At 47.5% G+C, this 15,713-nt stretch overlaps 1 protein-coding gene across 2 annotated transcripts in view; it reads left to right on the top strand.

Annotated features, from left to right (window-relative positions):
* eif2ak4 (eukaryotic translation initiation factor 2 alpha kinase 4) overlaps positions 1-15,713 on the top strand; it is a 123,347-nt gene that overhangs the window by 101,621 nt on the left and 6,013 nt on the right. For both annotated transcript variants that reach the window (XM_055641080.1, XM_055641079.1), the window contains 7 exons: positions 484-588; positions 837-965; positions 1,927-2,007; positions 3,048-3,151; positions 9,173-9,237; positions 12,260-12,348; positions 13,676-13,744. In XM_055641080.1, coding sequence (XP_055497055.1) covers positions 484-588; positions 837-965; positions 1,927-2,007; positions 3,048-3,151; positions 9,173-9,237; positions 12,260-12,348; positions 13,676-13,744 — 642 coding nt within the window. The remainder of the gene's footprint in view (positions 1-483; positions 589-836; positions 966-1,926; positions 2,008-3,047; positions 3,152-9,172; positions 9,238-12,259; positions 12,349-13,675; positions 13,745-15,713) is intronic.

The raw sequence follows: 15,713 nt of genomic DNA, 5'->3' as shown, positions 1-15,713 counted from the left end.
TCCCTACCCGTAGCCGTTCCCTACCCACAGCCCCCACGGGAGACGTGGTCCTCGAACTGAAGCCGTTCTTGAAAGGCCTAATTAAATGGCGTCTCTTGAGGTTGAAATGCGGGTGCCAGCAGCCGTTATGGTCGCTGGCCAGCAGGAGGCGACAAAATGAGGCGACAAAAAGACCTGGGAGATTGAGCGTCTGGATTCGGCGTGGCAGTGAATCAAAGGAAGAAAGTAAAAGGATCCGTTCCGATTGGACATCTGCGAGCATCGGCCATTCCGATTGGACATCTGCGAGCATCGGCCGTTCCGATTGGACATCTGCGAGTATTGGGCACGAATCAAAAGGCAGAAAGGCAGCCAGTCGTCAGGCACAGAGTTTTATAGATATATAGATAGATATATGATAACTATTATCCGAGAGATGCTCTGAAAGGTTGCAGATCTATTTGACCTTCTCAATAAATAACTTGTTGCTCTCCCGCCCTTTAGATTCTGGAGTTCCGGGGGCCGCAAGTCACAGGCCCAGTTCCCTCGGCCGTGGGAGTCAGTCTTGCCCTGGATAAGATCTCCACGCTTTGCAGCGCCTCAATGCCAGTAAGTTCCCTGACCCAGGATTTTTTTTTTTTTTTAAATTTAATGTTGACGTCACCCATTAAATTGTAACGAATGAATTGTGGAAGGATGTGAGTGAGAGGGTGGGAGATGGAGGATGGCTGGCAGTGGGGGCAGATTGACGGAAATGATCTCTTTTTGTTGTTTGCCTTGAATGACTGTGACGCTTGTGTGAAACACCCTGTTTCAAATCTCTATGGCAAATACTAAACATCTTTCTCCAATCCCAGCTTGCGAGTTGCCATTGCAAGGCACTGGTTGTTGCAATGGGGAATATATTAGTTGACAGAGCCATCAGGATCGTCCAGAGGTTGTGGACAGTGGGGATAAACACCGAGCTTCTCTGTGATGTCTCCCAGGTAACTTGCATCAAAGCTGACTGTTTGCTCTACAGGCTGTGTGGTGTGGAAGGGGGGTGTGTGGGGGGGCTGGGAGGAATATTCTCAATCAACAACCACTGAAAATTCTCCCTCAATGTTGCGGATGGTGTTTGCATGGACAAAGCCTCGCTTTTCACCCGTCCAGTTTGCTGAGGCTGAATTCAGAAGGTCAAAAGTGATAGGAGCAGAATTAGGCCATTCGGCCCATCAATTTCCCTCAGCCATTCTAATCGTGGCCCTCCCTCCTAAACCCCATTCTCCTGCCTACTCCCCTTAACTCCCGACACCCATCTATCTCCAAGAATCTATCTATCTATCTCTGCATTAAAAATACCCTTTGACTTGGCCTCCACAGCCTTCTGTGGCAAAGAATTCCACAGATTCACCACCCTCTGACTACAGAAATTCAAATCCCCTTCCTAAAAAGAACGTCCTTTAATTCTGAGGCTACGACATCTAGTCCTAGACTCTCCCACCAGTGGAAACATCCTCTCCACATCCACTGTATACATTCCCCTCATGATTTTATACACCTCTACAAGATCACCCCTCAGCTTCCTGTGCTAGAAGGAATAAAGTCCCAGCCCAACCTGTCTCTATTACTCAGGCCCTCGAGTCCTGACAGCATCCTCTGTTCTGCATTCTTTCCAGTGTAATGACATCCTTCCTCTAACAAATATTACGAATACTCTATCCTATCTTTGCCCCCCTTTATTTTTACAAAGTCTCTGCGAGGTCATCTTTCGCTGCAGGGAAAGTGTTCCATCGTATCTGGTCTCTCCTTATAACAAAACCCTCCAGTAGTCCTGGCTAGATGGGGTGGGGGGGGGGGGGAGTGAAGAGAAAGGTTGAGTGGGGGATTCACTGTATTCCTCGTGAATGGAACCTAATTTCTCGTGCTTCAGGTTGTAATGTCAAGCTCTGCTGTTTTTATGAACAGGAGGAAGTTCAGGAGCATTGCAAACGGACTGGAATTTCTTATTCAATCCTGGTGTCGGATAAAGAAAGCAGACATGTGAAGGTACGAGTGGCTCAGATTCTAACAAATTCTCCCTGTTAAAAGCCACGTTCGATGTACACAAGTAAATATCTTCCTGTTACTATCCTGTGTCATTATTCCAGTATGCATGGCTAATGACAGGAGGTGTTAAGACCAACCTGTGACTTTATTCTTTGGAGCACAGGAGCTAAAGAGAGAGAGTCTTTGGACTCAGGGAAGGAGAATCAAGACCCAGAGTACACAGGTTTAAGGCGAAAGGGTAAAGATTTAATAGGAACCAGAGGTGCAAATTTTTCACACGGTGGGTGTATCGAATGCGCCTTCAGAGGAAGTAGCCCCCCTCCCCCCCAAGCCTCTTCTGGGCTTCGCCACCCACCCCTCATCCTCTCCCCCCCCTTCCCGATCCTCTTCCTCTGCCCCCCCTTGGTCCTCTCCCTACCCCTGAGTCTCTCTCCCCCTCCTCCTGAGCCTCTCCCCCCCAATCCTCTTTCTCCCACCCCCCACACAGAGCCACTTTTCCCCCTCCCCACACCCCCACCCTGCAGCCTCTCCCGCACCCAATCCTCTCCTCCGGATCCCCATGCCCCACTGATCCTCTTCACACATCCCCCCCATCCCTCCCCCGAGCCCCCCCCCCCCCCCCCCCTTTAGGACAGAGATGAGAAAAACATTTTTCACACAGAGAGTGTTGAATCTGTGGAATTCTCTGCCACAGAAGGTAGTTGAGGCCACAGTTCATTGGCTATATTTAAGAGGGAGCTAGATGTGGCCCTTGTGGCTAAAGGGATCAGGGGGTATGGAGAGAAGGCAGGTATGGGATACTGAGTTGGATGATCAGCCATGATCATATTGAATGGCGGTGCAGGCTCGAAGGGCCGAATGGCCTACTCCTGCACCTATTTTCTATGTTTCTATGTAAGGGGAGAGAGAGAGGGGGAAAGGGAGAGAGGAAGAGGGAAAGGGAGGGAGAGGTGGGGCATTGGGGTCTGGAGAGAACTTCCACCCTTCCACTTCACCTTCATCATTGGTGTGTGCTTCTTTGTGGCGTCTCCTCCCCTCAGGTGCGGTCGTTTGAAAAAGACAAACTGATGGAAAAGCGAGTTTTGGAAACTGATTTGGTTGAACATTTCTCCCAGAAGCTGCGATCCGTTGACAAGGGCAGCAGGTGAGCACAGTCGGGCCTGTGGGTCACGGACAACACCATCGGTGCTGCTGCTGCTGCTGTGGATTCATTGGAGCAGAGGGTCAGGCCGGGTCATAGAAACATAGAAATTAGGTGCAGGAGTAGGCCATTCGGCCCATCGAGCCAGCACCGCCATTGTGATCATGGCTGATCGTCCCTAATCAATAACCCGTGCCTGCCTTCTCCCCATATCCCTCGACTCCACTAGCCCCTAGAGCTCTATCTAACTCTCTCTTAAACCCATCCAGTGATTTGGCCTCCACTGAACCTCCAAGTGCTCTACTGATGTATTTCATATCTGTGATAAGGTAACTTACACATTCCTATAGAACGTAGAAACATAGACAATAGGTGCAGGAGGAGGCCATTCGGCCCTTCGAGCCAGCACCGCCATTCATTGTGATCGTGGCTGATCTTCCCCTATCAATAACCCGTGCCTGCCTTCTCCCCATATCCCTTGACTCCACCAGCCCCTAGAGCTCTATCTAACTCTCTTAAAACCATCCAGTGACTTGGCCTCCACTGCCCTCTGTGGCAGGGAATTCTACAAATTCACATATCTGGGTGAAAAAAGGGTTTTTCTCACCTCAGTCTTAAATGACCTCCCCTTTATTCTAAGACTGTGGCCCCTGGTTCTGGACTCGCCCAACATTGGGAACATTTTTCCTGCATCTAGCTTGTCCAGTCCTTTTATAATTTTATATGTTTCTATAAGATATACCCTCATCCTTCTAAACTCCAGTGAATACAAGCCTAGTCTTTTCAATCTTTCCTCATATGACAGTCCCGCCATCCCAGGGATCAATCTTGTGAACCTACGCTGCACTGCCTCAATCACAAGGATGTCCTTCCTCAGATTAGGAGACTAAAACTGTAGACAATACTCCAGATGTAGTCTCACGAGAGCCCTATACAACTGCAGAAGAACCCCTTTACTCCTATACTGAAATCCTCTTGTTATGAAGGCCAACATTCCATTAGCTTTCTTCACTGTCTGCTGTACCTGTAAGCCAACATTCAGTGGCTGGTGTACAAGGACACCCAGGTCTCCCTGTATCTCCCCCTTACCTAACCTAACCCCTTCAATGTGATCATGGCTGATCATCCCACAATCGATGCCCCGTTCCTGCCTTCTCCCCATATCCCCCGACTACTCTATTTTTAAGAGCCCTATCTAGCTCTCTCGTAAGTATCCAGAGAACCTGCCTCCATCGCCCTCTGAGGCAGAGAATTCCACAGGCAGCATCTCTGGAGAGAAGGAATGGGTGACGTTTCAAATCGAGACCCTTCTTCAGACTGATAGTCAAGGGATAGGGAGACACAGATATGGACATGGGAGAGGGTAAACAGCAAAAGGTCATGGCATTGACTGCACCAGAGGCATGCTAGAAATGTCGGTGCTGGCAGGGAAACTAATCGCAGACTTTCTGGTAGAATCTAGATTGAGACAACAAAGTTTCATCTGAGTTCTGGAGGAACTTGGGATACTTACAATAAAAATATGAAAGAGAATGGGATGGGAGATGGGGACCTGTGATGCCACACTACACAGGCACAGATTACTGAGGTGATGGTTCAGGGCAGAGTCATTGATACGAGCAAACCAAATGTCATAGGTAGACATAAAAAGCTGGACAGGTAGCGGGGTCAGGCAGCACCTCTGGAGAAGAGGAACAGGTGAGGTTTTGGGTTGAGACCCCTCTTCAGACTTAAGTCTCGACCCGAAACGTCACCCATTCCTTCTCTCCAGAGATGCTGCCCGTCCCGCTGAGTTACTCCAGCTTTTTGTGTCTATCTTCGGTTCAAACCAGCACCTGCAGTTCCTTCCACCACAAACCAAATGAGGTGTTCACTGCTCTTTTGGGGCATTTGCGAACCAGGATTTGAGGCATCGCTTTCCTTTCTCCTTACTGGAATTACAGGAGGCCTCAGATATCTCTTTGTGTTTACATTTCAAAGAATTTGATCAGTCTTAGATCAGACTTAGATCCGTCGAGCAAGCTTCATTGGTGGCTGGGTGGGGTGGGGTGGGGGTTGGTGGGAGGAGGAGAGGAGAGTGTAGCTGTCCTCTGGAAGGGAAAAAGACTGAACGAATGAATGCTTTATTGTCACAGTGAGATTCTTTGTTTTGCATACCCGAGGTATGCAAATAGACTCCACATAAAGGGCGCTGACACAGTTACAAAGTATCTCACGCCGGTCCCTCCTTTGTTCCTGGGGGCCCGTCCTCCAGCTCCCACGGGGCCCGTCCTCGGAAGACTACCTGTCTGACTACCTGTCATATAAACGGGACTGAGGTGGAGCGCGTCTCCAGCTATAAATTCCTCGGAGTACATATCTCGGAGGACTTGTCCTGGTCCCTCAACACCTCCAAGCTGATCAAAAAGGCGCAGCAGCGCCTTTACTTCCTGAGGAGGCTCAAGAAAGCTCATCTGTCCCCCCAGATCCTGACCAACTTTTACCGCTGTACCATAGAGAGTATCCTGACCACCTGCTTCACGGTATGGTACAGCAGCTGCACTGCTGCGGACAGGAAAGCACTACAACGGGTGGTGAAAACCGCGCAGCACATCATCGGTGCCCCGCTCCCTGCCATGGATGCCCTCCACCAAAAACGGTGTCCGAGACGGGCTGGGAAGATCATCAAAGACCCCTCCCACCCCAACCATGGACTGTTTGCCCTCCTCCCATCAGGGAGGCGGTACAGGAGCCTCAGGTCACGTGCTAGTAGGATGAGGAACAGCTTCTACAATAATACAATCACGTTGCTGAACTCGGAGTCCCACCGATAGATTTCTCCGGTCCCTCCGTCCCCATTGTTTAATTATTCTGTATTTTTTGATTATTCTGTATCTTCTCTCTTTCTATTTTTTATTTTTATTTTTGTTTTTCTTTATGCACAACTACTACGGACTGATGCAAAACTGCTTTTCGTTGTACTCATACTTGTATTTGTGCGATGACATTAAAGTTGAATTGAATTGAATTGAATTGAACTGATGTGGCTCTGAAAGCTGCTTTCATAACAAGAGACATAGGGCTCCCATAACAAGACTCCTACAGGGCTCTGGTGAGACCACATCTGGAGTATTGAGTACAGTTTTGGTCTCCTAATTTGAGGAAGAACATCCTTGTGATAGAGTGTTCAAGAAGGAAATGCAGATGCTGGAAAATGAGTCTGAAGAAGGGTTTCGGCCCGAAACGTTGCCTATTTCCTTCGCTCCATAGATGCTGCTGCACCCGCTGAGTTTCTCCAGCATTTTTGTCCTCCTTGTGAATGAGGCAGTGCAGCGTAGGTTCCCGAGGTTGATCCCTGGGATGGCGGGACTGTCATATGAGGAAAGATTGAAAAGACTAGGCTTGTATTCACTGGAGTTTAGAAGGATGAGGGGGGGATCTTATAGAAACTTTTAAAATTATAAAAGGACTGGACAAGCTAGATGCAGGAAAAATGTTCCCAATGTTGGGCGAGTCCAGAACCAGGGGCCACAGTCTTAGAATAAAGGGGAGGTCATTTAAGACTGAGGTGAGAAAAACTTTTTCACCCAGAGAGTTGTGAATTTGTGGAATTCCCTGCCACAGAGGGCAGTGGAGGCCAAGTCACTGGATGGATTTAAGAGAGAGTTAGATAGAGTTCTAGGGGCTGGTGGAATCAAGGGATATGGGGAGAAGGCAGGCACGGGTTATTGATTGCGGACGATCAGCCATGATCACAATGAATGGTGGTGCTGGCTTGAAGGGCCGAATGGCCTCCTCCTGCACCTATCTTCTATGTTTCTGGTAAACACAAGGCCTGATATTGGTCCCCTCCCTCCCCACCTCCCCCTGCTGCAACAGGTGGGCCAAGTCAAGAAGTTACGCAGAGAAAATAGAACAAATGATCAAAAGCACAGATCTGCTGGAATCTAGAACAGAAACAGAAGGTGGTAGAAGCAAGTCAGGCAGCATGTGCGGAAGATGAAAGCGTTAACGTTTCACAGCTAACGTTTAGATAAGTGTCAGAATTTCTGTGACCTTATCCACTGGTCATGTTCCCCTGGGCTCACTGCTGGCAACACAAAATATGTGTGTTATGATTGTGCTTATAATTTGTTTGGTTGTTTTGTTGTTTGTCTTTTGCACAAAAGTCCACGAGCATTGCCACTTTCATTTCACTGCACATCTCGTATGTGTATGTGACAAATAAACTTGAAACTTGAAACTTGAAAATATAAAGAAGTGTTGTCTGCCTCAAACGACTTCGTCTTCTTTCGTGTTGCGTGCGCAGCTTAAAGTTGAAGGACAACTTGTTCTATTTGATCTTCCGTTTGTGCACGTCGAGTTGATTACATTAGTCGAAACAGGGCAGACCACGTGAAGGTTTCAATCTTCCACCCCTGCCTCGAACTACCATGTCACCACATTTGACCTCGGCAATATCAAAGATATTCTTTCCATTCTATTCATCCCCTCCTCCGCATTCTCTCCCCAGTTGATTAATTTCCTAACCTCCGCTCAGTCCACCTTAACCTACCTGATCTCCCGGTGGCTCAGCACTTCAACTCCCCCTCCCATTCCCACACCGACCTTTCTGTCCTGGGCCTCCTCCATTGTCAGAGTGAGGCCCAGCGCAAATTGGAGGAACACCACCTCATATTTCGCTTGGGTAGTTTACACCCCAGTGGTATGAATATTGACTTCTCCAACTACAAGTAGCCCTTGCTTTCCCTCTCACTCCATCCACCCCCCCCCCATCCGAGTCATTGTAATAGTTTCACTGTCGTCCTGCCGGGTTTCATTATCTGTATAACTCATTATCACTTAGCCAACAAAACGGCCCGTTTCCTTCATTGTCGTTACATTTTTGCATTTCTTTCATTCCTTTGTTCTATATCTCTCCACATCTTCTATATATATATAAAACTCAAATCAGTCCGCCTGCAGTACGGATCCCTTCCTGCCTTTCGATTCGTTGACGGCTGCTCCTTCCTCAGCTTCCAACACACTTCGAAACAATGTTGCAAGACAGGAACACTGAACTTTTCACTGCTGCAGCAGGCAGGGATTTTTTTTAAAGAGGCAGGGCAGTGCTGGAATCTTACTTTTGAGAACGGCTTCAGTTCCATTGGAGGAGACGGGTGCATGGTGGAATATTGGGTTGGGGGATCACACCATTGGGGGAGCAGACCCAACGGGTCTGCACTTGGTCTAGTCATCATCTATATCTCTCGATTCCTTTCCACACCGACTCTCAATCTGAAGAAGGGAGGGTCTCGATCCGAAACGTTGCCTATTCCTTTTCTCCAGCCCGCTGAGTTACACCAGCATTTTGTGTCTATCTTCAGTTTAAACCAGCATCTGCTGTTCCTTCCTACACATGTATAGTCTCTTGCCGGGCTCTGGTAGAGGGTGTTGGACCTGAAACGTTAAGGGCCTGTCCCACGTTACAGGCGACTGCCGGCACCTGAGTTAGGTCGCCGAAATTTTGAACATGTTGAAAATTTAACGGCGGCCAAAAAGACGCAACGACTCTTTGGAGACCTCTCACGACCATAGGACTATGGTCATGAGAGGTCACCTGCGACATGTCGCCAGGGGTCGCCTGTATGGTCGTGGGAGGTCTCCTGTGGTCGTGAGATGTCTCCAAAGAGTCGTAGCGTCTTTATGGTCGCCGTTGAATTTTCAACATGTTAAAAATTTCGGCAACCTAACTCAGGTTGAAAGTTTCGACGACCTATGACAAGTACTGGCAGTCGCCTGTAAAGGTCGCGTATGTGGGACAGGCTCTTTAACTGTTTCTCTTTCCACAATTGCTGCCTCACTTGCTGCAAATTATTTACTGAGAAAAATGCTGTTGATATGATTAGCATCAGGTGAATGGTTGAAGTGGCTGGATTGAGGAAGTGACTGCATTGAGCAACACTGGGAAATAAAGTGCTTGGGTTTATTTAGATATAACAAACACTCTTGCTGTTAGCTCACATTGATTTTACAGTCTTTCTCCTTGTGTTTAACTTTATGCAGGGAGACTCCGGAGATACTATCCTGTGCGGGTCAGGGACTGAAAGGATCTTTCTGCAGTGCAACAGGTAACAGTGGCCATTGGTTTATGACCAAGTGTCCCTCGTTGAAGGAAAGGTGGTGGGAGGGGGGGGGGGGGGGAGTGGGTGCTGCAGAGGTCTTTGTCCCAAACATTATGGAGGGCACTGTATACCTCCAATTCCCTGCATATCCACGTGCCTCTCCAAAGCCACTTAAATACTACTATCGTATCTATTCCTGCTACTCACCACTAGATCTGAAGGCTTTAGATCTACCTTTGTGTGAAAAAAAACTTGCCCCGCACATCCTCTTTAAACTTTGCCCTTTAGTATTAAAGTATTTAATTTTTCCATCCTGGGAAAAGGTTCTGCGCCTCTCATCATCTGTCAGTTAGAAACTTAGAAATATAGAAAATAGGTGCAGGAGTAGGCCATTTGGCCCTTTGAACCATTCAATATGATCATAGTTGATCACCTAAAATCAGTACCCTGTTCCTACCTTTTCCCCCATATCCCTTGCTTCCGTTAGCCGTAAGAGCTAAATCTAAAACCCATGTCCCACGGTACGAGTTCATTCCAAGAGCTCTCCCGAGTTTGCCCTGATTTGTACTCGGAGATTTACGGTAATGGCCGCTCGTCGGTACTCGGGGCTCTCGTGGACATTTTTCATCATGTTGAAAAATCTTCACGGGTCTTCCCGTGCTTACTAGCAATGTTACAAAATTTTGAGATTTAAAAAATCATGTCTGCAATTTATCCCATCAGATAAAGCATAACAATAAGTTTAATTTGACACCTAATTCACTTTCATATCTCAAGTAATAAAAAAGTTATGGCCATTTTCATACTCGGAAATTAGCATCTTGTTCCCTATTGATTTTCTATGGACATAACAAAAAAGCTGTGATCGAGGACAGTCAAAAGCCCATAACCTTCTTAAAAATTAAGAGAACTGAATGAAATTTTCAGTTATCATAGATTGAACCATTCTGAAACAAATATAAAATAATCTTACTTGGAGGACCTGAAATTAAAGCATATAATTAGTTAGTTACCCAATTGTAGCTAATTTCAAACTTCAATTACTAGATCTAAACATCTATCAATTTCTTAATAAATGATTAACATTTTAAAATAGCCTGTGTCCAAATAATATTCACAAATAATTCAGAATAAAACATGATTTTTAAATCTCATTTACATCAATTTATAGGCCAAATGGAAGGAATTTAGTGTTCAATTGCTGTAAATTAAAGTCAATTTAAATCAGCTTTCTAGTGGGTTCCTGTGAACGCGCTGGTTTAGAACGTTCACATTGCGCTGGATTTGTGCCTCAAATGCCCAGAAAAATACTGCGGGATATAAAGAGCCCAAAATGAACTATTCGCTATAGAAAACATTATATACAGGGTTCTTAAGAAGCCCCTTTTAATGTAAAAATAAGGTACATACCTTTAATTGTTTGCTTTATAAAACCCTGGGGCTGCGAGAGGTTGCGGGTTGAGAGAGTGATTTTTAAACTACTATAACTATTATACAAGGCCATAAAAACTAATAATACCTTTTGCGACGGGGTCTTCCAGCGATTTTCCGTTAATGATTTACTAGGCTGAACATTTTCGATTGCAACAGCCTAGTAAAAATTGCGTTTTAAACCCGCCCCCTCTAAACAGCGCCAGAATCGCGCACACGGGGTAGGGCAGATACTCAGACACGATTCAGGTAGGTTTTGTAACATACCTATGCTTACCTGTCGTTAGCGAGTCTTCCCGAGTACCTGTCGTTAGAGCTAAGAGACGTCCCCGACCTCCGACGTTCCCGCTACATTAATTCTCCGTGCTTACCACGAGTTTGATTTTTTTTCAACTCGGGAGAGCTCTTGGAATGAATTTGTACCGTGGGACAGGGCTTTCATTCTCTCTTGAATACATCCAGTGAATTGGCCTCCACTGCCTTCTGTGACAGAGAATTCCACAGATTCACAACTCTCTGGGTGATAGTGTTTTTCCTCATCTCAGTCCGAAATGGCCGATCCCTTATTCTTAAGTTCTCCCCGCAACCTCTGGTGTTTCCACGGACAACAATCCCAATCTGTTTAATATCTCCCAGTAGCCTCATCCTGCCTCTCCCCTTTTCCAGCTTTCTTCTCTCCCTCCACAATCAAGTCTGAAGAAGGTTCCCGGCCCGAAGCATCACCTATGAACAGTCTGTGAAGATGCTGCCTGGCCTGCCGAGTTACTTTTGTATGAGAGCAATAGTTGCACCAAAATGAGTCGGCTTTGATCAGAGTAGACTCACAGAAGTATGCAGAAATGATTCAGCGGATGTTACCTGCACTGGCAGCCCTCAGCTTTAGGGAGAGGCTGGGACATTTCTCTTTGGAACGCAGGAGATGAAGGGTGGCCTTATTGAGCTGTACAAGATTGTAAAGGACATGGATAAAGTGAAGGTAGAAGATTCTAAAACTAGTTTTAAAGGGAGGAGGGAGAGATTTTAAGAGGGGTCCTGGGCTACTATTTCCCTGAAGGTCGTTCTTATCTGAAATGAACTGGAACCTCCAGAAGCTAATACGATTATGACTTTAAAAAGATTTGGATGGATATCTGGATAGGAAGGGTTTAGCCAAATGCAGGCAAGTGGGATGATCCCAGTACGCCAACTTGGTCGGTTGGAGAAAGTTGGGCCAAAGGACCTGTGTCCGTGCTCTGTAGCTCCAGACCCACCATGGTTCTTCCCCCTGCCCTGAGGGCACCATTAGCTGCTTCCCCCAGGAAGAAATAGTCCTGTCTTGTTTGACCAAGTGTGAAGGAGGGAACTGCAGATGCTGGTTTACACTGAAGAGAGACACAAAATGCTGGAGTAACTCAGCTGGACAGGCAGCATCACTGGAGAGAAGGAATGGGTGACGTTTCGGGTCGAGGCCCTTCAGACTTTTCTTTGTTGTTGCTGAGAGTCACTTCGACAGAAATGAGTGCCATTTCCTGCCTTTGGATCTAGAAGGCAAAGTTAAGACAGTCGCACGGAATTTATGAATCTTTTTTTGAAAAGTAATTTTGCTTTCTTCTCACAGGATCGTATGAGGGCTCAATTACCCCAAACCTTAATTTCATTCCTCCCGACAAGTTATCTGCCAGCAACAAACAGCGGCATGCAGAGAAGGTAAGGGGTGGAGATCTTCACTCCAACTTCAGCTAGAGGCTGCCAACATCCTCCTTACCGAATAGCTTAGGAGACTCAAGTCAGACATAACAATTTGAAAATTGGTCAACAGTAAATTAGATGTGTAGGAAGGAACTGGTGCTGATTTAAACCGAAGATAGACACACAAATGGTACACAAAATTGCTGGAGAAACTCAGCGGGTGCAGCAGCATCTATGGAGCGAAGGAAATAGGCGATGTTTTGGGCCGAAACCCTTCTTCAGACACACAATTGCTGGGGTGACTCAGTGAGACAGGCAGCATCTCTGGAGAAAAGGAATAGGTGATGTTTTGGGTCGAGACCCTTTTTCAGACTATGAGTCAGGGGAAAGATTGTTCAGGGTTTGGACATGCTGGAGGCAGGAAACATGTTCCCGATGTTAGGGAATGAAGGAAACATGTCCGATGAAGGATAGGAGTCCAGTTCCAGGGGCCACAGTTTAAGAATGAGAGGCAAGTCATTTAGAACGGAGACGAGGAAACAATTTTTCTCATAGAGAGTGGTGAGTCTGTGGAATTCTCTGCCTCGGAGGGCGGTGGAGGCAGGTTCCCAAGCGGAATATGAGATGCTGTTCCTCCAATTTGCGTTTGGCCTCACCCTGACAATGGAGGAGGCCCAGGACAGAAAGAAAGATCAGTGTGGGAATGGGAATTAAAGTTCTTGGCAACCGAGGGATCAGGTAGGTCCAGGGAGACTGAGCGAAGGTGTTCAGCGAAACAAGGGCTAAAAAAAAGTATTTTAGTCAGAGCTCACTGTGTGCCCAGTCCTAGCTAACTCAGCACATGCTGTTCCACGGTGACTTCTGATAACTTGCCCATTTACAATTTGTAAAGATCTAAAGATAAGATATTTGCATGTTAATAGGTTACTGTAGCACCATTAGCACCCGTGTTTGTTCAACCCTGAATCGCCAGCAAACATCTTCAGAAGATGGAATGAACATCATCGTATTTCTTCTGAGTCACCCTCATTCTGCATAGAGTTGCTGCCTTACAGCACTTGCAGCGCCAGAGACCCGGGTTCGATCTTGACTACAGATGTTCTGTCTGTACAAAGTTTGTACCTTCTCCCTGTGACCACGTGGGTTTTCTCCACGATCTTCAGTTTCTTCCCACACTCCAAAGAAGTACCGTTTTGTAGGTTATTTGGCTTTGGTACAAATGTAAAGTAGTCCCTAGTGTTGCAGGATAGCTTAATGTGCGGGGATCGCTGGTCGGCACTGACCCTCGGCGGGCTGAAGGGCATTGTTTCCGCACTGTATCTCTAAACTAAACTTTCTTTTCCAGGTTCTAACAAGACTGAAAACCTTTGTCAGCAACCTGCAGCAGAAAAGCAGTGAAATTGAAGTTTTAATGGTAAGTTCCTCAGCATCAAGAGCGGAACTCGCTATCAAATCATGGAGGGGACGGGGACACAATTTTTTGGCGGACACACACATGCACGCACGCACACACACACACACACACACACACATACACGCATGCACACACACATACACGCGCACACATACACACACGCACACACACATACACACGCACACACACACACACACACACACACACACACACACACACACGCACATACACACACACACGCACACACACACACACACATACACACGCACACACACGCACACACACACACACACACACACACATATACACACGCACACATACATGCACACACACGCACACACACACACACATACACATACACACGCACACACGCACACACGCACACACACACACACACACACACACACCTTCGGAGGCTCAATCCAGCGCTAAATGCAGCTAAACGCTGCCGGTGTCACCGGGTTAACTATAGCCTTGTCTCGACTGACGGGATACCAGCGCTGCTTCTCCGCGCTGGCCATATTTCCCGCAAGTCCAGGAAGGCTGTAGGCTCACATGGCGGGACAGGCAGAGTTAGCTGGGTTTAGCGCTGTTTCTGCGCTGGCTGTGGGGCTGGCCCGTCTGACTCCCAACCAAAGATCCTATAGTGGAGGGTCTTTGCTTCCGGCCTCTCTGGCCACCCGCGGGGGGGGTGGGGGGGTACTCGGAGGGGACAGGACAGTGCCAGAGACCCGGCCGGGATCGATCCTGGCTGCGGATGAAGCGCAGGTCTGTGCCACATCTCCCTCCTCCAATCACCGCACTCTATCCTCAGTCCCACCCCCCTCTACTCCTCCCTCCTCCAATCATCGCGCTGAATCATGTCCCGCCCCCTTTGCCTGCTGACCGACGTCTCTCTCGTCCAATCGGCGCCCTCGATCATCAGTCCCACCCCCACTGTCTCGCGGAAAGCGGAGATTTCACTGGGTTTTAAAATCCAGATGACAAAAACTTGGGGGGAATGTTCCCCACCTCTCAAAACGTGGAGGGGACGTGTCCCCTCTAGCCCCCCCGGGTTTTCCGCCCCTGCTCAGCATGCAGGGTGAAGAGAATGCACCCATAGCTGGCAGGGGCTGGGCTGCTAGGGTGCTCGATCGGACCTGAGTCAGCCAGAGAGATATTGAAAAACATCATTACATTTCCATCTTTATTGCTTGTTGGAGAAAGATTTCCATTGAGACAAACTGAGCCAAATTAAAGCAGACTAGAGTTTTTGATTAGCGAATCTATTTCAATGTTTCTCTCATGAATGACATGTTTGGATCGCGCAGAGAAATTTGGCATTTCTAAACACAAATGCAAGTACTTGTTTGCTGGGGAGATGCTAGGGCTTGTTGGAGAACAAGGAGATTTGGGATTACATGCAGGGTAATCGGGGTATTGAGGTAATTTGGGTCAGGTCTGGTATTGAGATAATAGCCCTATGTACAACTGTACGAGTTCATTCCAAGAGTTCTCCCGAGTTTGCCCTGATTCGAACTCGGAGATTTACGGCAACGGCCGCTCGTCGGTACTCGGGGCTCTCGTGGACATTTTCCAACGCGTTGAAAAATCTTCACGAGTCTTCCCGAGCTTACCTGCCGTTAGTGAGTCTTCCCGTGTACCTGCCGTTAGCGTTACGAGCCGCTAAGAGACGTCCCCGAGCTCTGACGTACCCGCTACGTTCATTCTCCGTGCTTACCACGAGTTTGATTTTTTTTAAACTCGGGAGAGCTCTTGGAATGAACTCGTACCGTGGGTCAGGGCTATAACTTAGGTCAGGCAGCATTTGAAGTAATGTGTGCAATTTTGGTTGCTGCATGTTGTCACCCTGGACGTTGTGCCTATCCTCACCTCTGTTCTTCAGGCATTAAAGCTGTACAGCTGGAATCTCAAGTCCCCATTACCCTGAAATACCCCCGACCCCAAAATTCTCTTCCAAATCTCACCC

The sequence above is a fragment of the Leucoraja erinacea genome, chromosome 9, assembly GCF_028641065.1.
Source record: "Leucoraja erinacea ecotype New England chromosome 9, Leri_hhj_1, whole genome shotgun sequence".
NCBI lineage: Eukaryota > Metazoa > Chordata > Chondrichthyes > Rajiformes > Rajidae > Leucoraja > Leucoraja erinaceus.
The sequence above is the reverse complement of the archived record's forward strand: the minus strand, read 5'-3'. Positions and strand labels throughout refer to the sequence as shown.